Source organism: Pezoporus flaviventris, unplaced genomic scaffold, assembly GCF_033815535.1.
Source record: "Pezoporus flaviventris isolate CSIRO_AGI_PZ_B2104156 unplaced genomic scaffold, CSIRO_AGI_Pfla_v1 ptg000031l, whole genome shotgun sequence".
In the NCBI taxonomy this organism is placed as follows: domain Eukaryota; kingdom Metazoa; phylum Chordata; class Aves; order Psittaciformes; family Psittacidae; genus Pezoporus; species Pezoporus flaviventris.
In genome coordinates, this window is record NW_026892579.1 from 54,557,961 (window position 1) to 54,584,498 (window position 26,538).

General features: G+C 43.8%; 1 protein-coding gene across 1 annotated transcript in view; it reads left to right on the plus strand.

The window, feature by feature from the left end:
- Positions 1–24,968, plus strand: part of FBXO16 (F-box protein 16) — a 36,966-nt gene extending 11,998 nt beyond the window's left edge. Inside the window, exons 4-8 of the mRNA XM_061461168.1 lie at positions 7,311–7,517; positions 10,265–10,429; positions 11,328–11,533; positions 18,541–18,646; positions 23,716–24,968. Of these exons, the coding sequence (XP_061317152.1) occupies positions 7,311–7,517; positions 10,265–10,429; positions 11,328–11,533; positions 18,541–18,646; positions 23,716–23,982 (951 nt within the window). The 3' untranslated portion in view covers positions 23,983–24,968. The remainder of the gene's footprint in view (positions 1–7,310; positions 7,518–10,264; positions 10,430–11,327; positions 11,534–18,540; positions 18,647–23,715) is intronic.
- The last annotated feature ends 1,570 nt before the right edge of the window (positions 24,969–26,538 follow it).

The window sequence follows — 26,538 nt, forward strand, 5'->3', positions numbered from 1 at the left end:
TGGGAAATCATATCTCACCTGAAATGGGATAAGAAACCCTGGAAAAAGGTCTGTGAAGTCTTCAAAGAAGATACTGGATGTTTAGGTATTGCCATTGCCTGCTAGCAGGTCTTTGAAACCCATAACTAGTGGCATGTTATCTACCAAATGCACACATATGGCTCCTCATACTGTAACCACTGAGCACCTCACATTTTTTTGTTGTCATTATCTTCACAGCTCAAACATAAGACAGGAAAGTGCTGTCACCCTGTTTTGTAGATGAAAAAATGAGGCACAGAAAGACATGAGATGGGATTTGTCTGCCCTAACCACACATGATTGCAAGTTAGGCAGTCAGGCTGGGGTGTCTCTGGCCGGGTGTCTATGTCTGAAACATAATACTCAAGCCTGTCTAGTCTGGTCATCACAAGCTCTTTGTGGAGTCAGCAGAGAGAAAACAGTGCTTCCAGAAGGTAATTCGTCTCACTTACTGTAGGACGAAAGATCAGCCCTCTGGGGGCGCCTGTTTCTTCCCACAGCCTATGAGGGGGGAGTCGTACTGGGCTGCTTGAAAGGAATACAACTCTAATTGACCTATGCTGAAAGCCAATAGCAGAGCATGCAAGGACACAAAATTTGCCTGAATCCTAAGCTCACCCGTTAAATATCACATTGTGTTTTTTCTTTTATATGGGAAAATCCATGTACTATCCAGCCACTATGGGAAAACGGCTGTAGTCTGCTCAGTCTCTTGTGGAAAAATGTATATAGATTCAGGGATGTTATTGCAATAAATGATTCAGCTGAAAGTATTAATATGGCTCAGTAGTAACCGTATGGTTGAGCCCCGTGCACGTCTTATGTAAATAGAATCAAAGAACCAGTTATATGGTCATAAATGATACAAAAGCTAAACAGAAATATAGAAATGATGCTTTATAAAAGTATTTGCACAGTAAATTTATTTGAACTATGATGCTTAGTCTTTATGCCTAATAGGTCACTCGTGGAAATTTTTTGCATGTGAACTGGTCTTTACAGACAAGTATTTTGATTTGAAGCTCATAAGCTTTATTCATCTTGATAGGAAATATACTTCATATCTTCTTGACATGCATGCATTTTGATAACAAGGAATTTCACAGGCACCAAGAAAACAAAATGATTGAATTATTGTTGTTCAAAAAACACCTTTTAGCATGACTGTCAGTAACTGACAGACCTAAAACCTGTCTTCTGAACACTGTTGGATGTTTTTAAATGCCCATGGGATATACCAGCAAAAGGGCAAAAATGTTTCCATTAGAACCCTCACTGAAAGAACCAAAAATCTGGAAATACTTCTTCCAAACACACGTCAGAGTGCTGAATCATCTTCTGAAAGGTTACATTTCTGACCCTTCATATGACACAAGATCAGGAGCTCTCATCACGCTCCCGTAGAGCTAATTCTCTTATGCTTCTGTCATCTGTCATACTGATGCAAAGGGTGCAGAAAGCACAAAAGCTGCTCTTAACTCCCTTCAAAGCCTGTGGCACTATAGTATCTGGTATGCAAAGCCTAGGGCACTTTGAGTTTGAGAGAAACTGTGTCAAGAAATCACAGTGCTCAGGGCAGGAGTTTTAACATTGATTCACATGACCTTCTCCAAGTGCTCTCAGGAAATATGGACTAGATGGAACTGTTGAAGGGGGGAGTTGTATAGCTGGGAACCCACAGCCAATGTAGTTGTAAATGCTTTATTATGAAACTGGAAGGCTGAAGAAGTCTGTCCTAAGTCCAGAATTGATAAGCTTTTTCAGTAACATCTGGATGATGGAATGGAAAGTACATACTCATCTGCAGATGATACCAGGCTTGGAGAAATTTCATGGCTTTTGGAGAGTAAAAATCAGAATTAAATGATCTGCAGTTTGATAAGGGCAAGTGGAAAGTGCTGCATATTAAGAAAGACATTTACAAAAACTGCAGAATTGAGAAAATCCATTAAAAATTGCTGGGAACTATGGTGGATTGCAAATTCAATGCAAGCTGAGAGTGTCTTAGAATTGTAATAAAGGGAAATATCCCAAAGGGTTGTATGAAAGGCAGATCCATGCTCCATTCTGCTCCCTGCATTTTGAGAAAGCTGAGATCCAATTGGATATGCTTTTGAGAACAAGTCAGATGTGAGAAGAGTCTCAGGTCCAGAAAAATATGAAAATAATCTTTTTACTGTAGGGAAGATGGAGAAAAGATGTAATAATATCTTTCCAATGACACACAAAGGATGTCCAAAAAGAGGAAGGGAATGATCTGATCTCAGTGTTCACATTGGATAGGATAAGAAATCATGGACTTGTATTGCAGTGATGGAGAGGCAATTTAGACATAAGCAAAATCCAGTGCTACAGATAATTCACTGCTGGAATGGTTTGCCTAGGGGTCAGGGGTGGGATCTCCATCACTGGAGTCTTTTGAGAACAGGTCAGACAAACCGATGTCAGGAATGGTTTAGGTAGAGTGGATCCTGCCTTGTGGCAGAAGATGAACCAGCTCAGTGTTTCTCAACATTTTTACACTGAAGGACCATCCAACCTTCTGGGAAAGCAGAACAGGTTGCCTTGTGTGGCATTGCCACAGCGGTTTTCCTTGACAGCCAAATAATGATTAAACTTTGGCTGCTCACTGTTCATTTTATTTTATCTTTGTGATTTTATTTGCATGCATCCAGGGACTATGTATGTGCATTTTCATTCAGTTATTTTTTTCTAGTTGTGCCATAGAACATCTTTGATGTCTCCCAGGCTTGTTGTGATCCATAAAACATGGGTTGAGAAACAATGAACTAGCTCACCTGAAGGGCTGTCATTTCTCTGTTCCTGCATTGCTGGGCAGTCCCGAAGGGCATGGGACTGGCTGTGCCATCACTTGCACTATCCAAGATGCTCAATGGGACCCTCTACAATTTTTTGGCTGTTTCAGATTGTGCTGAGCTCCACAAAGTGGTATTGCTGCATGAAGTGAAAGCAGTGGTGGTATGTAGCAGCTGTTCCCGTGCACGCATATTTGCAGGATTTGATCCTACTGAAGGCATTTATACCTCCAGTATACCTCCAGGATACCAACTCATTTACCCAAGTATCCAGATGCACATAGAAGAGAAATTGTGCTGCTGTCTTTCAGTTGAAATGCTTTTGACAGTTAAACTGTGCAAGGGTTAACGTATCTCTGCTAATTTTTTTCATTCTAGTTGCTTTTAGTCTGTATTGCACCCAGGGCAGATGCCTTGACATGCTGCCTCTCAGCCTCCTTTTCTGCAGTGTTCTGCAAGCCAAAAATTCCTCCCATTAATTCAAAAAACATAAAAGTATTTTGCTCTACCTTAATGTTCAGTGCTATCATGCTGACACACAGGTTAATAAGTTGACAGTGAAGCTGGGGTTGAACTTGTAGATTAAGACACCTAAGCTTCAACGTCTCCAGGTGAGCTGAGCATCTCAGCTTCCGTTATAGCCAAATGAGATGTAGACAAGTCAGGGGAGCACAGACAGTGATTCAGTTCACCCTGTGGGCTACATCTTCTGTTAGTAATTTATACAGCACATCCGAGTGTTCCCAGGTACTGAAACTTGCTCATTCACACTATGAAATTGTTCGCACTCTCCCTGGCACGATTCTGGCCTGGGCTGGTAGCACTTTTCCAGTCATTGTTCAGACACAATTTGGACATTAGCCTGGCCAGGAACCTTGCCAAATTCACAGTTTAAATCTAGCCACCTTTTTTTTGAAGGGTGTGAATACAATAGTGGGGGCATATGTGTTATCTAGCTCTCAGTCTCATTATCTATCTCTCATATCACAGCAAATACAATGCAGGACTTGAAGACAACTCTCATCCTTGGAGTGATAGCTTTAGGCTTTGCAGGACACCCCACCACACAGGGCAATGGTCTTTGGGCAGCTTAACCCCACCCCTCGTCACTGCAGACCCCCACCAAGCCTTCCTCAACAGTCTTCGCAGGAGTCTTCTCTTGCAAAATTTCAGGATTAGTTGTGTAACTACAGTGGTGAAAGCAAAACCAAACAGATCCTAGGGGCTAGCTGGTAATGGCTGACATGGAGCTGCTTGGCAGCAGAGATGTTTAGGATTTGGTTGGGTGGGTTAGTGTATCTTAAGGATATCAGGTGCCTGCCTGCTTCATCCCTTCTCACTCAGGTCCTGGGTCACCAACACATCCCTTCATCCGTCTGGTAGAAGATAGGTAGGGAGGAAGGGAGGGGAAAATTGCTTTTCCCTAGGTAAATCATCTCCATCTACTTGCAAGCCATTCTGCATAAAAGCTTAGATGACTAGAGAATTCATTCCTACATATGCAGAATGGAGGGGTGCCTGCATGTGCTTGTAACCCTGTGAACTCAGGTTGACGTGCTGGGTTGGAGATGAGTATTATGTCCCATTTCAGTGGATAGTTCAAGTCAGTAAAACAGCTTGTCTTCTACAGCAGAGAGGGGCCTCTTTAGGTTAAGCGGCGCAGCCTCTGTACTTCGGCACTGAGGTCCTGGGCTCTCCCTGTGGTGTCAGGCTGTGTTATTTGCGTGTGTGCACTCATGGATTAATTGTAAACTGATCGCAGAAGCAGGCACTGAGCACTCTGCGTTGCCAGCTTAGCCTTATGTCATACAGTCCCTGGGGAGACATTGTTCACCAGGGCTTTGGGAAAGGCACAGAAAAGGGGAAAAGTGTTCCTAGCTGTGCATAGAGAAGGTGTAGCACCTTAAAAAGAGGAATCCTGTCCAACTGGTTGGGTTGCTGTAATCACACACAAGGGGAGGAACTGTGGAGAAAGGCAGCCAAATGTAGGATGGGGATATGCTTGTTAATACTGGAAAAGAGACAAATTATGCCTACTTAACTACTTGGCTGCTGCTGAATGCGATAGAGATGAAGCTATGTGTTCCCATGCTCCTGACTGTGCAGTGCTGCTTTAAATGGAGATTCCCTTGCAGTGTAAACACAGGTTAAGGATGCTGGAAGGAACTGCTTTGTTGTAAAACTGATGGCAGAATGGGAAGAGTTAAATATTCTGTCTCAAAAGACAAGCTAGATTTGCTTTGATTAGTTCACTTAATTTCTTGGGGTGAAAGAGAATAAGCCAGTCACCCCTTGTCTCTGAAACATACATGGGAGAAATTTATCTTTGCAAATTGATAATTGCAGATTGTTTTAACGAGAAGAGGATGTAGCTGTGATCATGAATGGGGAGTGTACACAGCAGCCGCTTTTCCCCTTTAGCATGTGACAGAGAAAACCTTTTATGTCAATCTGAGGGTCAGAAGGGGACAGGCAGAACCTCCTGTGTCCTCCTCTGGTACACCTTTGTCTGATTTTATTCTCAGGGAACATATTTCTAAGCCCCAAATCCAAAGGTCCAGCTTCAGTTTTTCCTTAGTACTCTGCTGAATGTCATTAGAGGTGAAATTTATATGCAAAACAGGGATGGGAGGAAGAGGGTGTATTCCTTAATTTACTGTCTGTGTCTGGAAAGGCACGGACATTTGGAAGCTTTTTTCTGTTTGGCATTTCACCTCTCTGGGATCACCGGAATGCCAATTCCACACTTTCTTCATGCTGACTTTGTTCAAGGTCTTGCAGAGGTGTTAGCAAGAAGGAGAAGAGCTACTTCTTAGACTTCATTCTCCAGTACTGGAATTAAATACATCCAGGTAGAAATAAAGAAAGAAATAAAGGGTTCTTTAATATGATCTGGAAAGAAATTACTTCTCAATTACTTTTCATCTGCATAGTATATTTTAAATTATATTCTGCCAGTCCTGCATTTGACCATAGATTTGAGGAAGGAGGAGAGCAGAGAGAAAGAAAAAAGCTGAATTTCTAGTCTGTTTTGTTCTGAAAGGGAAGGGCAGGGACATTGGACATTCAATCATTTACCTGTAATAATAAAAAGTATATATAAGAACTGCATGATTTTTTCTTATTAGTTTTAATTTTTGGAGGTCACATTTAACGAAGGATTTCAAATGCCCCTGGGGTTAAATGCAGAAATTAATGCGGTGTGATTTAACCTGTGGAGAGCAAGTTACCAACTTTCCATAGCTGGCTTCAGGAAACAGTCCTGTGAAAGCAGGGTGTGTGTTTTGGGGATGGCCAACACGTGAGAAAGAAACAAACAGGGAAAAGCAGAATTCCCCAACTAGGGGAATTCCCCAACCAGTTCAAATTTCCCTTTGAAAAGGAGGTGACTTGGGGTCGAGGCTGCTCTTGCTGTGCTAGGAAGAAGGATGAAGCAGGACTTCTCTGGACCCCGTATTTCACCTCTGGAAAGCCATCTTCAACCGTGTTGTGGTTCTGCTGCCTGCAGTTCCCACTGGGGATTCCAGCGGATCCTGCCTGCAGCCGCCGTGGTCCTCTGACAATTTCTGCCTCGCGGCACTCTGCTCTGCCCTCGCAGCCAGGACTGCTCTTGCAGGTTTTTGAGGCAGATTGCACAGATTGTGGTGTGAGGTCAGTCTCCTCCCAGGAGAGTCGTGCTGACAGGGCCCTTTCCATCCTCTGCTATCAACACAAGCTAAACACCAGCTACTGCCACCATTGCTCCCACCCAGTTTACACAGCTCGGCCCGCTCTGCTCAACGAAGCATTGTTGTTGCCATTGTAGCAAAGTGATACATGCTTGTGTGGTTACCTGAGGCTCATTTCTTCAGACAGCTGTTTTAATCCTCCTCTTTAGATACCCGTCATAAGCATGGAAATGCTGTTAAGAATCTTTCTTACTACGCTGATGGATCTATGCCTCAGATTTTCCCTGTGAGACATAGGCAGCTGATTCTGTTTCTCTTTTCTCCGCTCCTCTGCAGTAGGAATTTCTCTCCAATGCAGTGGGATTGTGAGAATAAATACTTTAAATATTGTGAGGCACTAAAATATTGCAGTAGTGGGAGCCATAGAAGTGTCAGGATAGATGAGGAATCAGCACCAAACTCACTGCAATTTGGGACCCAATCCTGTAAACACACATCTGAGTATCCTTCTTTCCGTGACTAAAGCCAAGTCTCAGAGCTGATCCCAGGAGCAAAGAGACTTGTGAGCATGAGTGTGTCCTGGACTAGGCCATTCTGGATCCTTTGAGGATTATAAATCATATGTTACGTGGCTTTAGAGTTTCTTTTAATGTAGCCTCTGCATTTGTTCCCAGTACCTACGTGCTTTGCTCTCGAATGAGTCACCAGAAGCTGCTGCTTATGCAGCTTCTCTTGCCTTAAATGTGTGCTTTATTTTAAGAAGCTGAATCTCTGGTTTCTCAGAACCTGAAACTCCTTTTTTCAGTTTGACAAGTGGACAGATGGTCAGAGGCGGAGGATCCTGGTGGACCTGTTGGAACGCTGCTCCCTATCACAGCAGAAATTCTGTGCCAAGCAGCTACAGAATCGAGTCCCCACTGAGGCTCTAGATTTTACCACAAGGCTTCCTAGAGTCCTGTCTTTATACATCTTTTCCTTCCTGGATCCACGGAGCCTTTGTCGATGTGCACAGGTAAAAAACCCAGCACGTACCTAAGGTTCAGAAATCAGGCCAAGCAAGATTAAAGAAAAGAAATAGCACTAGTTGTCAGCAACGACATACCAGTGCTGTTCATGACGCAAGAATATCTTCTGACTCGGCAGCCTGGTGCCAAATTCTTAGTGATGCTTGTGTGAGACTGAATGCAACACTTCCACAGATCCTAAATTAATCTAGATTGGCCAAGATTTGCAGAAGTGAAAAGTAATTTTGGATACTCAGCTCTAAGGCATCTAAAATGTGGCACAAGACTGATTCTTCCCAAAGAGGAGGCCTGGTACTTTCTGAAAATCATGTTCTTTTAAAGTACCTTGCACTGTGTGTACAAAATCATTAATTGTTTTGAAAAATATTGGCTTTGTGCTAGTTGCAAAGAACTGCACATGATGCTTTAAGAAAACCAGATCCTTAGAAATCCTTGAAGGTAAAATGTTGGACGTGGAGAAGCAGAGAAGTTACAGATGTGCTTTTGAGCACAGTGCCTAGGATTCAGTCTTTTGTGCAAAGTGGCTAAGACTCCAAAAATACATCTGCATGAGACGAAGTGCTATGAGGCGATGCCCAAAGTAGTTCTGAATGAATAAGTTCAGATATTGGTGACACCATTACTGCCCTAACATAGCACTCCTTATAGAACTATGAATATATCAAAACCTCAGCTTGTTTAAAGCTTGCTGTACTGTCTTTCTCCAGCATTTCACATTTTATGTGGCTGCAAATCATGCTATTCATTCACAGGCAGGGAAATGACAGGTTAGGAAATTGACTACTTAGAAAGAAAGGCCTTTCCATTGTTACTTGTGTCATATCATTGGGCAGCTGCTATTATAAGTATGGAAGTGCCAATAGATGACATGTCCTTAAGCTGGAACAAGCTTTATCAGTGGAAACAAAGGGTTTATTCCATCTACTGTATTCTCATTGAGTAGAAGTGAGAAGAGCGTGTAGCAAGTTCACTGCGCTGGACTTCAAAAGAGCAGACTTTGGCCTCTTAATGAACCTGCTTAGTAAGGTTCCGTGGGATATAGCCCTAGAGGGCAGGGGGGCCCAAGACTCTTGGTTGATATTCAAGGATCACCTGCTACAAGCTCAGGAGTGTTGCATCCCAACTAGAAGGAAATGCAGCAGGAGGGCCAGGAGACCTCCTTGGATGGATAAGGAGCTCCTGAGGAAAATTCAAAGGAAAAAAGAGGCTTATAAAAATTGGAAGCAAGGACAGACGGCCTGGGAAGAGTAAGGGATGTTGTCGATGAAGCTAGGGACTAGCTAGTTAGAATTAAACTTGGCTAGGGATGTTAAGAATAACAGGAAGGGATTCTATAGGTACGTAGCGAATAAAAAGCAGACTAGGGACAACGTAGGCCCCCTCTGGAAGCTATCAGGAAAACTGGCTACACAGGATTTGGAGAAGGCTGAGGTTCTGAATGACTTCTTTGCCTCAGTCTTCACTGGCAAAGGCTCTGACCAAACCACCCAAGCCTTGAAAGGTAGAAGGAGGGACCGTGAGAATGAAGACCTTGAGCCCACTGTAGGAGAGGATCTGGTTCGAGACCATCTTAAAAACCTGAACATGCACAAGTCCATGGGTCCTGATGAAATCCAGTCCTGAAGAAGCTGGCAAACAAAGTTGCTAAGCCACTGGCCATCGTATTTGAAAAATCATGGCAGTCAGGTGAAGTTCCCGATGACTGGAAAAAGGGAAATATAACCCCCATTTTCAAGAAGGGGAAAATGGATGACCCAGGGAATTACAGACCAGTCAGTGTCACCTCTGTGCCTGGCAAAATCTTGGAGCAGATTCTCCTGGAAGGCATGCTAAGGCACATGAAAAACAAGAAGGTGCGTGGTGACAGCCAGCATGGCTTTACTAAGGGGAAATCCTGCCTGACCAATTTAGTGGCCTTCTATGATGGGGCTACAGAACTGATGGACAGGGGTAGAGCAGTTGATGTCATCTACCTGGACTTCAAAAGAAGCGTGACCAGCAGGTCGAAGGAGGTGATCCTGCCCCTATACTCTGGTCTTGTGAGACCTCCCTGGAGTACTGTGTGCAGTTCTGGTGTCCTCAACATAACAAGGATGTGGAACTGTTGGAACAAGTCCAGAGAAGGGCCTCGAGGATGATCAGGGGACTGGAGCACCTCCCATATGAAGATAGGCTGAGAAAGTTGGGGCTGTTCAGCCTGGAGAAGAGAAGGCTGCGTGGAGACCTCATAGCAGCATTCCAGTATCTGAAGGGGGCCTACAGGGATGCTGGGGATGGACTATTCATTAGAGACTGTAGTGATAGGACAAGGGGTAACGGGTTAAAACTTAAACAGAGGAAGTTTAGATTGGATATAAGGAGGAAATTCTTTCCTGTTAGGGTGGTGAGTCACTGGAATGGGTTCCCGGGAAGGTTGTGAATGCTCCATCCCTGGCAGTGTTTAAGCCCAGGCTGGACAAAGCCTTGGGTGATATGGTTTAGTGTGAGGTGTCCCTGCCCATGGCAGATGATCTTAAGGTCTTTTCCAGCCCTAACTATTCTGTGATTCTATGATTCTATGAAGGCCTCAAATGATTTAAAAAGCTTAACGAAAAGTTTAAATGGGACATAAACAATGCTGAAGAACTGTACTAGTTTAAGGAGGTAGGAGAATTACATCCACAGCACAGAAGTCTCTAGCTGCCAGTTTGGATGCTTGAGACCCCAAGGTTTCCAACTTACCAGGCATTCACAGGTGAGCTGGTACTGGAAGTACCTGTCTGAACTGGATCAGCTCTGGATGAAGAAATGCCTGCGTTTCGGCTGGTACATCAACTTCTCCCCAACCCCATTTGAGCAAGGAATCTGGAAGAAACATTACATTGAGATGGTGAAAGAGCTGCATGTCACGAGACCAAAGGTACATACCTACTACTGCTACAGATGTTTGGGGCGAGTGGGAAATTTGGGCTGGTTGGGTTCCTCACACCTTTGCCTCTTTATCTGTCTGTAACTTTCCACTTGTAAAATAGTAGATTCATCATTTTAAATTAGAATCTAAACTCTTGTGTTGCCATGTGCTCTGGTTTCCCAACATCCATCCCTGGTAGGTGTGGGAAGTGAAAACCTCACTAATTAGGAGAAGCAATCACCAAGGTCAACCTCCTGTGCTTTCAGGATGTTCTGGAGTAATCCTGTATATTTTTCTCTCCAGCACTCGAGGCTATTCCCCTATCTTTTCCCCGTTTATACATCAATTGATACCTTGTCTCAACTTGATTAAGAAGAGATGGGGTACCCAGCAGCACCCCTGCTGACATTTCAGAGTCAGTTTACCTGGTGGAAAGTTAAAAAAACACCCCTTATGCCTGTTACAGCCCTTGGTGTTGTCCCTTTCTCTCCTTTTCAAAGGTGTCAGGGACATTCTGGGGAGGTGGAACATTACTTGGTAGCCATTGCTTTTTCCTGAGATTCACTGATGCCATGTCTACTTTACAGGGCTGTGAGGGAAGATTCTGCCCTGAATTCCAAACTCAGCCCTCTAATTTTAAGCAAACTCCCCCGCAGACTTTCTCTGTAGTCAATAGAGAGACGCCAATGCATCTCAAAAGCAGCTCAGGTCATTTTAATATAGATTATGGGACATGGGTGATGACACACACTGTCAAGGTGTCTATTTCTGTCCATTGAACATAATGGAACCTGGAGAGACTAATTTTGAGTTAATACCCAATTCTCAGAAGCCTAAAGTTAGGCAAAATAAATCTCATTTCCTTTACAGGCTAAAATTTATTTTCTCTTTTAACCTCTCTTATTAGACTCCTTCAAAGGATGAGTTTGTAGTTACTAATGTGCAGCCGATAAGAAGCAACATCCCAGAAGCAAAATCTTTTGTGCCAGGAAAGAGGACAAAAAAAGAGAAAAAAGAGCTCCCACCATGGCGTTCATCAGACAGGCATCCTACAGACACCATCCGATTCAACTACCTCAACAACTACGATCCCATTGAGCAGGCCAGGCAGGCGTAAGCTTTTCTTTTGCTTACCTTTTGATTTTTCTGCAACATAGGATATGTCTGTGTATTTTGCAAGCTCACTTTGCCTGTGCTTCAAGCTGCCTGAATCCTTATAGTTCAGCAACATGGTGGCAAACCCACTTTGCTGCTCTTCTGGCTTTTCTTGGATTGACCTTGGTCCAGTTGTAGTTACAGCAGCACTACTTTGTGTCCTTTTAGCACAGAGCAGATTAGTGGCCACCTGTAAAATAGGTTGTAAGTCTTGGGGATGTTACTCAGCTGTAATGGGAAGAATCTGGTCAAGAGTCTGTTCAAGAGCTTTTAAATACAGCTGCAAGGTTGAGAGGAATCTGTCACTTTTGCACAGAAAAGGAAGAATTAATTGTGATGAAATATAATTTTATCACTTCAAGGATCTTCGGTCTGAAAAGAGATTTAGATGACTGAATGGGGGTGCAAGTGCAAAAGTATGAATATCCTATAGAACATTTAAGTAATGAATGTATTTGCATCTACACTTCCAGGGATAGAGTGCCTAGATCTGTCTGATTTTGGGTTCTCAGGATTATCTGGTCAGCAACTGGCAAAAGAAAGGCATTTCCACCATGAAGTACAGTTTTGCACATTGACTTGTGTTAGGACTGCCCCATGTTTTCCTTCGACACATCTGGCATCAGATGTTTTCAGAATCTTTGATCTGTGGTCAAATTTCCGTGCGTTAACAAACACCAGTAGAAGCAATAGCAAGGAGGCAGCAGTAGTCATCTGTGGGCAGTGTTTGGCCCATTTCTTGGTTAAATCTCTGTTAATACCACCTCTCATTTTTCATGGGCTCACAGTAGTTACCTCAATTCAGCTGATGTGCCATAACTTGTGAAACTGGCCAGACTATCATTAGTTCGAGCCTGGTGAACAAGTAGTGGATTAGCGTGGTAAATGCCTAGTTCCTGTGTGGGTCCCTGTGAAAAGGACTGCACAGCTTCTCACCCAATCACATGTGAAGAGAGGAGGAGATTCCTCTTCACTGTGCCAACAAAAACCTTGGGAACCCACTGAGCCACAGTGAAGGTATCCAGATTGCACTTTCAGTAAATAACTGATAGAGCTAAGATTAGCCCTGTGCACAGGAACAATCAACCCATGCATTATCCCAGCTGAGTGATTACTTGGCTAAGCAGTTGTGCACTTACGTAGTCTCTTTCCCAATGTGATTAACTTTGCTGGACCCACCACTCCTCCGGGGTGTTCCACAAAGTTCCCAGTGTCTGAGCAAAAACCTTTTATGAATCATTTTTTTAATCCGCGTCCCCTAGTCCTAGGATACTGCACTACTTCAAAGAGCTTTCCAGTTTCCACCTCACCTTCTTTCTGTGGTATGTTTCCAAACTCTAGCACCACTTTAGGTAGAGTTCTTTGAGGCTTTTAAAGAAACAGTTTAACAAAATGGCTCTTGCTGCAAATGGATGTCATAGAATCATAGACCTGATACTATTTTTCAGTTGTGCTAAATGTTTCTAGGTAGCAGGTCCCAAAGGTTTCTCTGAGGTTTAGGGTTCCCTTTTGCTAGCTGTGACCCACTGTCAAAAGTGGGACAAGCCTTGTTTGAAGAGTTAAAAAGCTGTTTGTTCCAGCATTGAGCTGTAGACACAGCTGTCAACCAGATGCAAATGATTTTGAGTTGCTAATGATACAGTAAGCACACTGACTATTTTCTTCTCCCGAGATTTGAGCCTCTATCCATTTGTGCAGTGGAGAATATTTTAATGCCAAGTGTTCTAGCAAGTCTAGCATTTATTCATAATTACAGAGGATTATTGCAGGGAGAGAAATGAATTCTGTGAGATTTGCTTGTTTATCAAGGATCTCCCTTTAATCTCACTTAAGCTGAAAGTAATTACTAGTGTGTAGTCTCATCTGTAATGGTTATTCAGCAACACAGGTGTGCTGTTTCAGGTACTGACCCACCTGATATTCTGATGCTTCTTTTCTATGGACACATTGCTAACAGAGTCCCCACTGCAGCTCCTTCCTAGAAGTCATAGAATCACAGAATGGTTTGGGTTGGAAGGGACCTTAAAGTTTATGCAGCTCCAACCCCCTGCCACAGGCAGGGACACCATCCACTGCAGCAGGTTGCTCAAAGCCCCATCGAACCTGGCCTTGAACACTTAGTCCTCCCACTAAGGTTCTATATGGTATCCTCTATCCTTTGCTTCTAGACAGCTACCAAGGGATTAGGTCTTCAGCACTTCACGTCTCCTATCTACAGCAGGAGCAGTGAGACACCACTTTTCATGCTTGAGTGTTCCTCAAGTGCAGGCTTTTGGTGGAGGTGGAAGTGGCAGCTAATGCATGGCTTGGGCAGGTGTAGGTTGCCTATCAATGGCAGCACAATGGCAAAGTGGTCCCCTCAAGGGTGCCAAGCATTGACTTGGATGGCTGATGAAGGCCATGCTCAGCCAATTGTGTCTTAGTTGAGCTAGGAATCTCATATGAATGCTATGCAAGATGATCTACCTCACTGCAGCCTACAGGCTCAGGCAGACCTAGCCTGACCAGTGCACAGGGTTGTAAAGTAGAACAGAGAACCAAGATAAAAATCTCTTTCCCCCCAGGCTGTGTTAGGTATAGTTATTCTTCAGTTTAGATGAATTCTTGGAGCTCAAGGGCGTAACAACCACTCTTCTTGTAATATGAATGTCGTAAGTAATGAAATCTATGTAAAATGAGATTCCTAAAACAATAGGAGTGATGTCCCAAAATACAGGGTTTTGCAAAGGGACTCCAGCAGAGGAAACAGGTTTTGCTGCAGTCTGAATGTATATAGAGAACAGTGAATCTATTCTTGAGGTGATGAGCGTGTGTGAAAAGATGCAGCAGAACTTGCAGAAAAGCAGCAGAAAGGCAAAAAGTGGTGGCTGAGAAAGAAGGACTAGAAAGAGCACTTGTGGGCCTGGAGGTTGACTGGAATGCTATGAGCCAAGAAACCATCCTTCCCATTAAAGTTCTGCTGTGCTGAGGAAAACCACGCTTGTCGAAAATTTATTTGTGCACAAACACGATTACATCAAAGAAATACCTGATGCAACAAGATTACATCAGGAATACCTGATGCCATCATCAAAGCAATGTGTGAGGCTAGTCACTGGCTACTCTTTGAATCAAAGTTAATCTGCCCAATGCCAAGTTAAATTTTGTAGAATTTAAGAGGTAAGAAAAAAAATAAAGTTTTTCCTAGCTCTTGGGCCTGGTAAAATCTCCTCTGAGCTGGACCTCACTCTATATTTGCTTTTTGGTCCAAAGAGAGGTGAGAACACTCTTGTTCTTACCAGGCCAGGCTGGATGGGGCTTTGAGGAACCTAGTAGAAGGTGTCCCTGCCTGTGGCAGGGGATTGGAACTAGATGAGCTTTAAAGTCCCTTACAACCCAAACCATTCCATGATTCTGTGTTCATCCTAACAGGGTGCACATGCTATAGCTGAAATATTGTCATTTAAATGGCAGAGTTGTCATCTTTTTCTTTACTGCCCTTTTGAGAGGAGTCATTAGCTACATGCTCCCTTCCACAGTACCAAAACTATGCTGCTGTGAATTCACAGTAGAGAACTTATCCTTGCTTAGCCAAAATAAGGTGAAACATGGAGAGTGTAAAAAGCTACAGTCAATTCCCAGAGACAAAAGGAGTCCTAAGAGAGCTAACACAAAACATATACTTCAGGCTATAAGACTATAATTATATAATTTCAAGGGTATTTACCTTTGAAAAACAAGTAATTCTATTTCTGTAGAGCAATTGAGCAAGGGTTTGGCTTGGACAGAGCTGGTGCTTCACATCACAGGGGAGAGCTATAACACTGTGCCACAGCTAGGTAGTGCCCCAAAATGGCAGAATGGTGTTAATTTGAAATCTGGATTATAATTGAGACTTGATTTGTTTGGATTTTTTCTGATGGATTTTTTTTTTTTCTGCTTGCTCAGAAAGGCATGAGCTTGTATTATTCAGTTTTTACTGAATGGCACAAAAGAGCCTCAGTGACAAACATCACTGTGGCACAAAGGAGATAGGACAGAGATCCCCAAATATGTTCTCTGAGAGGTTATTTGGTTTAGATGGGATCCTGTGGGAAAAGCTTCAGAGTCACTGAGCAATGAAATTAAGAATAGCAATGATCAGATGTGTAGTCTAGGGAGTGGTGAGGTGATAGAGAAGAGATACAGACAGCAGTTGAATTACAAATTGCCTGGAAGGGGTTATCAAAACCCTTCAGTAGAATTATAGCTGTGACTTTTGGTGTTGCTGCACGTACATGTGCAATTTATCATATGGATGATTTCTGGTAGGACTGCTTTGTTTTCTGCCTCAATTGTCCGGATAGCTTTCTGTTTATATAGAAACAAAGCAGAGAGCAGCAAGGATGGATTTGTCTCTTTGGGCACACAGCAATATTGAAAAGGTGAAGTGAAAGATTTTTATCTAGAGCATGGAATCAAGTTAGCAAATTTTCCCTGGGACTCTGATCTGCCTAAAAAGACCAGGAGGAGCAATTCTTTCAGTCCAAGCATGTACAGTTCTGCTGGAAGGCATCTGGTGTTTGTGCTGCTTGTTGCCAATAAATCAAAAGATTTGCCTCCCACTTTATCATGAATAATGAATTCCGATTCTAGCCTAGTGCTGGAACCTTGCCAAGATTGTGTCCTTGTGCCTCAAGAAAGAGCCCTGCTACTTCTCATGACAACAGCTCAGGCAAAATGCAGCCTCCTTCTCCCCCACTGCCCAGCCAGCTCGGGCTTCTGGAAGCCAACACTTAATTCAGTTAGATAATTTATGGATGTAGGCTGGCTCTAAAAACAGTTGCATATTGTACTAGAGTGTTTACCCAATGAGAAAATAATTACTTTCAGTAATTGTTCTGTTAGCAGCCTTGGCCCGGTTTCTGAAAAAAAAGGGGCTTGCTTGCGTGAGAAGGGCATGGTGTTTCACTGTCCTTCGGAATCCTAATGCTTGTCTCCTGCTTATTCGTGTTTCTGAATAGCCAGCCCAGTACTTTTTGCCTATTAGGTTTGTGGGAACTCACAACATTCCATAAGGGAAGAAAGTGGGGTGAGAAACACTGAGCTCAGCACTGGGAGCGAGAGACCTGCCATTCTTCTCTTGGCTCTGATGCCCTTTTCCTTTGCAGCACTGAGAAGCTCATCTGCACTGCTTACATCTTCTTGACCTTGAAGTGAGATTATGATGGTGATATACTGCAGGGGGGTGCTCTGACACCATAAGCATGGACACTAGACAGCAGCAGAAGTTAATGTCATAGAAACATGGAATCATAGAACCATAGAATGGTTTGGGTTGGAAGGGACCTTAAAGATAATCTGGTTCCAACCCCCTGCCACGGACAGGAACACCTTCCGCTAGACCAGGTTGCTCAAAGCCCTGTCCAACCTGGCCTTGAACACTGCCAGGGATGGGGCAGCCACAGCTTCTCTGGGCAACCTGTGCCAGGGCCTCACCACCCTCACAGGGAAGAACTTCTGCCTAAGAGCTCATCTCAATCTCCCCTCTGTCGGGTTAAAGCCATTCTCTCTTGTCCTGTCCCTACAGGCCCGTGTCAAAAGCCCTTCTCTGGTTTTTGGATGAGGCCTTGGGTGATATGGTTTAGTGTGAGGTGTCCCTGCCCATGGCAGGGTGGTTGGAACTAGATCTTAAGGTCCTTTCCAACCCTAAGTATTCTATGATTCTAGTTGGCCTCTTTAGGCACTGGGAGTTGCTCTAAGGTCTCCCCAGAGCCTTTTCTTCTCCAAAATCTTAATTTTCTCATAAATCTTAATTTACAACCACAAGACCAGGTCTGCGTTGTATCTAAAAATAATAGAATCATTTAGGCTGGAAAAGACCTTTTAAGATTATTGGGTCCAACCACAAACCTAACACTGCCAACTCCACCAAGATGACCAGTTAATTCCCCATAATAATATTTTGGACAGGATTTTCTCTCTTGACTGTTAGTGGTGTGTTTATAAACAGATTGCAGTTAGCCTTAATTTCCTATTTGAAATAATACCTGATTTGTCTTTATGGCTCTTGATCTGGGTCTCAGACAAGTGAGTACCAGATGTGCTGGTGTTGGCTGCTTATGAGAACATATGTATTATGTGGTGTGACTCTCTTTCTTTATAGGATAAATGTTGCCTTTAGAGTCTGTCTTCACCCTTTATATTCATTATTTTTTTATTCATACTGTGCTTTTTAGCATGTCTTCCAGGAGCCCAGAGATGCTGGTGATGGAGCTGGGAGATGCCCCCAGAGATTGCACAGAGTTTCTGCTTTAAATTCCCTAATTGTCTATTGCAGAATTTGAATATGGAAAGGGAATGAACTCTTTCAGAGCACATGTGTCTATGAACCTGCCTGAGTTCTTAGCAAACTTCCTCACAGGATGGATTTTACTCCTGATACAGGAAAAACATGGCAGCTGGGCATATTCCAGTACTTCACTTAATTTTCACTCTGGAATATTCCTGTTCTGCCAGTTCATTGTCCTGACTGTAGCACTAGCTGCATATAAATTTATAAATACATACACATCCACATACACGAGAAGTATTTGGCTATAAAACCCATGAATAAGTAACTCGTTGGAGGGGCAGTCCCCCAGCCTTATTTATGTTACATGAACCAAAACCTCTCAAATTCATTTAGCTAAACTTGCCTTTCTGTGAATTTCCCTAAGCTAATGTAACACATAACATGGATTTAGCTAAAATCAGTAAGTCTTAGGCTAAGGGCAGGTTTATGAAGGCTAGAAAATTATCATAACTTAAAAAATACCAAGTTACTGCCCTCCTCTGAGCCACAGTACTAGAGTTTGCACTCTTGGTCTTCCCCAGGTGCAAGATAAAATGTATTTATCTTAAACTATGTCTTTTCAGGTGGCAGTATCATAAGGGATTTTCTTTTTCTCAACCCCAGGGAACCAACTCCATAGCACTCATTAATACCGTTCTCTTCAACTCTGCAGGAGAAAGAAAGGAGGAGGAAAGACCCCAGACCTTAGCCGGCAGGCAGCTGAGAAAAAAATGAGGGCAGGTCGTGGATCTAATAAGCTCCAGAAGACAAAATCACTGGTAAGTATCACCAGCTTGCAATTACATCAACGGGGGCCCACTGTCAGACACACCCAGGGACAGTTTAGCTCAGAGCTTTTACTTTACTTAAGTGACTGTGAAGCTTTGCTTCTGCTGTCATTAGGCTGCCTCTCCTTAAGGGAGATACCTGGCCAGGAGCAGGACACAGAGCTCCCCTATGGCTGCTCCGGGGGCCATCTGTCATTGCAGCCTAGACATAGTCCGTCTGCCTCCGGTGGGAAAAGGGCAGCAACTGCACGCAGTGACCTTGTTATCTGCTCCTCCCTCCCTTTGCTTACTGCACAGTGTCCTAACAGCCTGTTGCCATGTTTTACAAAGCACTGGATCAATTCTCATATGAGACTTGCATCTCTTCCCAAAGCTTCTCTTCTTTGTTGTCAACTTTTGATCACTGCAGTTTGATGCTCATTTATTCTCTGTTCATTGCACTGAGCCTGAGCAAGCAGCCCCAAGGTCTTAATACTGAGGATTCATTGTGCTCATCGCTAGTAAAATAGGGCATCCTCACATGAAAGAGTCTAGGGAAGTCAGGCTTCCAGAAAGCATCACGGATCTGAGCTTTTGTAGATACAGCAACAAATAACTGGCAGAAGAAGGACGTGCTCACAAGCGTATCAGGGGTTTTGCAGACCTTGAAATGTGTTTCCTAAGTGATGAAAGCCAGGGAACACATATGAGTTGAACTAAAGAAGGTTTACATAAAAGAGAGGCATTGTCTCCTGAGACTGGGAGCCATTCTCCTGACCCAAATACAGCCTGTTTGCAAGGAAATAGATTCAGACAGTGTTAAAGAACAGAAAATATTCAGCCTGTGTCTTATAATTTCCACTCTCCAATAGCTTCCTCTGTAGCCCTTAGATCAGAGCGCCCTTACATGGCTTCATTCCGCCACAGCTTCCCATTTCAAATTGAAAGCTGTTTTATTGTCAGTCCAGAAGTGAAAGAATCTTAGATCAGGGCAAAAAAAAAGAAGTGAACTGGATTTGCTTTCCCCAGATTTTAAGAAAGTTATGTTCTTCAAAGTTTCTTAACCTGCAACCCCCAATCAGGAAGGCACAAGCACCTGGTCTGACTCCCACCGTGAAGTCCAAATTGTACTGCACAACATCAGTGGAGGCTTGAACAGTGTTTATGTGTGTGCCATCTCCTGTTGGCTGCTCACAGTTTAAAAGGGACATTATTATTCCTGTAGCAAATAGTCACCAGAAAGCATTTAGCTGACACAAAATGATCACAGACAGATGTCTGGGAGAGCATGCAGAGTTAGTGGGTACCAAATTCACAGAATCATCATAGAATGGTTTGGGTTGGAAGGCACCTTAAAGCTCATCCAGTTCCAACACCCTTGCCACAGGCAGGGACACCTTCCACTAGACCAGGTTGCTCCAAGCCCTGTCCAGCCTGTGCCAGGGCCTCACCACCCTCACGGAGAAGAGCTTCTTCATCATATCTCATCTAAATCTCCCCTCTGTCAGGTTAAAGCTATTCCTCTTTGTCCTGTCCCTACATGCCCTTGCCAAAAGCCCCTCTCCAGCTTTCTTGTCAGCCCCTTTAGGCACTGGAAGCTGCTCTAAGGTCTCCCTGGAGCCTTCTCCTCTCCTGGCTGGACAAGCCCAACTCTCTCAGCCTGTCTTCCTAATTCTCACCCCACAAAATGCCCTGTGAAGAGCCACTACGTACTCCCAAGGTCTGACAGGTCACCATCTTCCACGGGTCCCTCCTAGGCAGTTACAGCAGCCTAATCCAGGGGTGAGTATCCTGAAACCCATGGGGTTACACCTTGGTGACTGACAACCCAGAACAAAGCTCCATGCCTTTGTGCTATGCAATCTTGGTAGGACTGGCTTCTCTTTGTGTTATAAATCCAGCGTAGCCTGTCTTGGTGTGCCACCCTTTCCTAGACCTTTACATTAAAAACAGGCTTAGTCTGAGGTTAGAGGTGTCCAAATGTCAGTAGCAGAGCTGTGTTTCTTATTCTCTGATGCATAAACCCGCTGTTACACTGGCCATTACTGACTACAGCATTACACGACAATAAAGGTTAGGTTATGGCAGGCTGATGCATAGAGAAAGAATATATACGACTCACTAGGAATAATCCAAAATTAATTTCCATTTATTATTAGGGTAGCACTGGGAAACCTTGTTGAAATGAAGACATACGAAAAGACTCTTATTTAATCAAGTCCAAATAAAGAGGCTTAATGCTCAAATCTTTTAGTAAAATCTTAGAAGAATAATAGACTATGATGAAAGAGCAAGTGCCCCAAGCAAGCAAACACCAAGTCAAATTAAAAGGAAGCTCTTAAATAGATCGATGATCCAAGTGCAGAAAGTAGGTGAGAATGAAGTATATTACAGCCAACAATGAAGATGTGAAAAGGGCTATTATATGGAGCTCCAAGCTCAGGAGGCTGCACAGCACCACACCAAAATAGAATAAACACATAATTAAGGTGATGACCTGAGTCCTGGAATTACATGCACTGGCTCCACATTTGCATGTAGTGAATCAGTTCTCCTCCTAGGAAACTTGTGAGGTTTTGGAGTTTATTAGTAATCACGGAAACAGTAGCATACAATGTGACCAGGCTCACACTTCTTTTAGAATAAATTAAAGTAAATTAGCTAAATTACAATAAATAGTACATTACAGTAGGTTAAGTATGTCTCTGAAGGAAGGGCCATATTCTTTCTTATGAATGTACATACAACCCCCGTGTCCCTACAGTGGGGAGGGAATACTTGCTCTACCTTTATCCAGGGAAATGCCTTATTTTAAGGATGCAGAATCATAGAATAACAGAAAGGTTTGGGTTAGAAGGGACCCTAAAGATAATCTAGTTCCAACCCCCTGCCATGGACAGGGACACCTTCCACTAGACCAGGTTGCTCAAAGCCCTGTCCAACCTGGCGCTGAACACTGCCAGGGATGGGGCAGCCACAGCTTCTCTGGACAACCTGTGCCAGGTCCTCACCACCCTCACAGGGAAGAACTTCTGCCTAAAATCTCATCTCAATCTCCCCTCTGTCAGGTTAAAGCCATTCCCCCTTGTCTGTCCCTACAGGCCCTTGTCAGAAGTCATCACCCCTCCTGTTCACTCTGACATGGAGCAGCGTTGCCCTGCTTTGATTTGTGAGCTCTGGCCCATTGCAGGCTTCACTGTGGCCACACCAGTGTCCTTTGTGCAAGTCTCTGAGGACTGCCACTGAGGAGCCTTTTTCAGCTTCTCATAAAAATTGGCAGCCTCATGCCCAAATGTCAAAATTTGCAGATTTCTTATTAGGAAGGTACAATTTGACTGATGCTTTTGACAGCTTCGCAAATGACTGCCATGTCAGTAATTAGGGGCTGGTTTTGCCTTTCAGGCTGTCTGCATACTTCTGTTCGAGAACCTGCTCCACCCCCCCAGCTGTTCCTGAATTACTGACTTATTTTTAGTACTTGATAAATACCATCTTTTTGACAGGATCAGTCATTCTTGCCTTCCTGCCTATATCCTAAAGTAATAAGATTGAAGCATTTGAAGTCTGCAATAATTTTTCCTGTGACATATTGACAGGGAATTGATGTTTTGAGTATGAATCACATTTATGCACTGTGTGGATCTAGCTCACATGAAGATCCAGTGCTCTCAGCACTGAGACATGGTTCTTTCCAGTGTATATTTATATTCTGCACACCTTATATTTTGAATTGCATTTACTCACACAAGAAAAGAACTTCATGGGACTATTCCTAAGACTGAAAAGAGCTCAATATGATGCTTGCATATTCAAACTCATATGTGTCACTCGAATTTTAAAAGTATAGCCTGGCTTTAATAGTTTATGCCTTTCTGTCCTTGTGAGCTCTAAAATTGAACCAACAGCATATGAGCTGAAAAGCCCAACATGGCCTGGCAGTGTGCGCTTGCAGCCCCGAAACCAACCATGTCCTGGCCTGCATCACCAGCAGTGTGACCAGCAGGTTGAGGGAGGGGAATTTCCCCCTCTGCTCCACTCTGGTGAGACATCCCCCTGCAGTTATGTCGTTCTATGATTCTACAAAAAGCAAAGAACAGTCAGATGTGTGCTGCAGCTACTACCGCTTCTATGATGGTGTGTGTTTCATACTAGGACAAAAAACCTGCAGCTGCTTTTATCACACTGTCTCTGTCACACAACAAATATTGCCAAGAACCTGGACGACTTTGGGCAGTTGGATATTCACTGGCCTTTCTTTAGGTTGATATTCAGCAGTCTCCGGGATAACTAATCAATTAGGCATCAAGCACCATCTATGTGCCATTGCTGCCAACTCAAATAATGGGAAGGAGAAACAGGCAGTCAGGAATTGCAGAACAGCATTGGCTTTTCTGCATAACCATTTTACTATGGACACTAATCTCACGTAAGGGTATCTGCCCACATTGCTTTTTAATGAGTTGCTATGTAAATGTTTGGGTTTGTTAATGGTTGTTCACTATTCTTACTAAAGAATTTGCATCAGTCAAAAAAAAAGCCAAAGCAGTTGGTCTGCAGAACCTGTGCTTTTTGAATATTTGGAATCTTTTGCAAGGAATAAACAATCACTATGTTGATAATATTTTTTGCTTAACTTTTATACTGTTTGGTAAGTGTTCATTGAATAGTGTGTAATAATAAACTTCCTCCTTTACACTGCAAGACTTCAAACAGTGAGACTGGGATATGCACGGGGGAGAATTTGTGCATTAACATATGAATTGATGTGGAGAATCAATTACTGTGCATTTGGCTTTACCATCAGCAATTTCTAATTGGGTCCTTTTGTCCATAAGGGAAACTTATATCAAAGCACAGGTCACTGCAAATAATGCAGATTATGCTTGTATCATTTAGGAATCTAATTTAGAAGTCTAATTTGGGGAAATAATTTAGGAATATAATGTGTAGAATATATAGAGAATAAATATAACATGTATATAGAATGTGTAGAATTTAAAGAAGTTCTTAGTGGTCTCTAATGTTTTCAATCCCTCTGAAGCAGTTGGGATGATATGACACTTACTGCCTTCTGTTTCTAGCTATCACTTCCTGCAGATCTTGAGACTGTTCCAAGACCACCAGTTCATCACTGCCGGGCCACTCACCAGACAGTCGGAAACCTGCCCTCAAAAGCAGCAGCAAAGACCCTGGCCCAGAGTTCCCAGTGGAATGCTGGGGTACAACCAGCACCTCTTGAAGCTCTAGTGCCAAAGCCACGGAAAGGAGGAAAGACAGACTATACAAGGATTAACACCACATCTCCATGTCAGGATGCTGCCCTGTCCAATACAGTGAAGCTATTATAGAGATTTTCAATATCTAAATTTAATGCACAAAGGGAAGGAAATGGTGCTCGCAGTATGTTTCTGTAGGCAGAGGCAGTCATTCTGGATGGTGGGGATCCAGATGACAATGATCTGCTGCATCAAAGGACAACATATGGCCAAAGACGTCACATCTAGCACTTGCTAGATCCACCTGTCTGTCAGGACTGTCATCTTCGAACTGAACACTGGCATGGGTTTAACTCACTAATACTCAATGGCAGAGCAAGAGATCTTAGATCAGAAGTGACAGTGGGCTCAGTCCGAAGTCCAGGAACCCTGCCAAGGCCTGGATAGATGCCAGGAGGAGCTGGTGTAGTTGGGTTGGAATCAGAGCATTCAGCAAATTGCAACCAAAAGCAAACAACTCCAGGGAGAAAACAGCTGAGAAATCAGCTGATCTGTGAATGCTTTCAAAAAATAAGGAGGCAGACTGACACAATCAAAAAAGATTTTAGGCCATTTCAGTCTAGGGTTGGCTTGGGTGGTTATTCATGATGAGCACACCTCATGTACACCCAGTATCTCCTAAAAGTCCTCAACATCTGCAGCCTGCTGGGCAAGTGCTTTGGTACCTTTCAGAAGCCCACAAAATTGGTGTAGTTTTTGGTGAAAGTCCCAGTAGTTCACAAGTGAGTTGTCAACATAAGGATTGTGGTCTGTGACCCTGATGACTTTTTATAGTGCAAGAAGGGGAGTGGATAAAGAACCTAGAGAGAACAAAGGAAAAGAGGCTTCTGATGTGATCTGTCAGGATTTTCAAAGAGTGGGGTAGCGTGAGGGGAGCTCCCAAAGGGCAGTGACTACCCAGTAACTACTGATGACCCCATCTAGAAAGGACATAATGGAGTCCTCCATCATCCCTTTGGATCTCCCTAGCATCTAGTGTTTATAGCAGGTCCATAGGCTAATTCCCATGAAGAGGACCCACAGTGCAAAAGGGTGATCTCAAATCCTTTGGGGGGGGGGAGGGGGAGAAAAAGGATCTAAACACAGCCAAAGGATGATACATAGGGGAAAGCACTGAAATGAGTAAGGTGAGGCCCAGGAAAAACACATGGTGACGTCTTTGTGTAGGAAGCAGTACATAAATGCATTCTGTCTACAAAAGCCAAGAGAGGAAAGCAGCAAGGAAGTTTACAGTCTCTCATACTTCTACAGCAATATAAGGTACATGAAGTTCAACAAGACCAAGTGCAAGGTCCTGCACCTGGGTTGGGGCAATTCCAAGCACAAATACGGTCTGGGTGAGGCTGGATTGAGAGCAGACCTGAGAAGGACTTGTGAGTATTGATGAGAAGCTCCCCATGACCCAGCAGTGTGCCCTTGAGCCCAGAAACCAACTGTGTCCTGGGCTGCTTCACCAGCAGTGTGACCAGCAGGTCGAGGGAGGGGATTCTCCCCCTCTGTCCCACTCTGGTGAGATTCCCTGCCCTGCAGTCCTGCATCCACCTCTGAGGTCCCAATGTAAGGGACATGTTGCTGTTGGAGTGAGTCCAGAGGAGGCCACGAAGACGCTCTGAAGGCTGGAGCACCTCTGCTATGGAGACAGGCTGAGAGAGCTGGGCTTGTTCAGTCTGGAGAAGAGAAGGCTCCAGAGAGACCTTACAGCAGGGAGACCTCCAGTGCCTAAAGTGGCCAAAAAGAAAGCTGGAGAGGGGCTTTTGACAAGGGCCTGTAGGGACAGGACAAGGGGGAATGGCTTCAACCTGACAGAGGGGAGATTGAGATGAGATATGATAAAGAAGTTCTTCTCTGTGAGGGTGGTGAGGCCCTGGCACAGGTTGCCTGGAGAAGCTGCGGCTGCCCCATCCCTGGCAGTGTTCAAGGCCAGGTTGGAGGGGGCTAGTGGAACGTGTCCCTGCCTATGGCAGGGGGTTGGAACTGGATGAGCTTTAAGATCCCTTCCAAACCAAACTATTCTGTAATCTCTGACTGCAGAGGAGAACAGGCAGCAAAGAAAGAAAAAGACCACCAAAAAGAAGAAAAAAACCCCAAACAACTACACAATAAAAAACCAAACTAAAACAGAACAAACAAAACCCCCCAAACAAATGAACACAAAAAAAAAACAACAAACCCCCCAAAACAAAACTAACAACAGCAAAAAACCTAACAAATGACAGAAAAAAAACATGAAGTGAGGTGCTGACAATACCTGAGTGACCTGCTCTTGTGATCTGCGGGCTGCTAAAAACCTTTCTGTGAAAACCTCCTGATCTCGGGATTGACTGAAGACTTTTACCATGACATTCAGGACCTGTGTGCGCCTGGGGACCAAGGGGTCAGCAGGGTTTGCAGGGAGGAAAAAGGGCACACGGAAAGAGCCATAGGCCAGCTATTCTAACTGCATGGACTGGTTTATAAAGCCACCGGAGCTGCTCTGGTTACTGAGGTCAGCACACACAGCCTGGCAGGCAGGTTACACGAGGCTCTGTACACCATCTTGCCTTCCCCACCTCGCTGGGTGCGTTTGGCAGCATCCTGCCAATCCAGAGCAAGATCCCAGGATGAAACAGGTTGAAAAGATCATTTAGA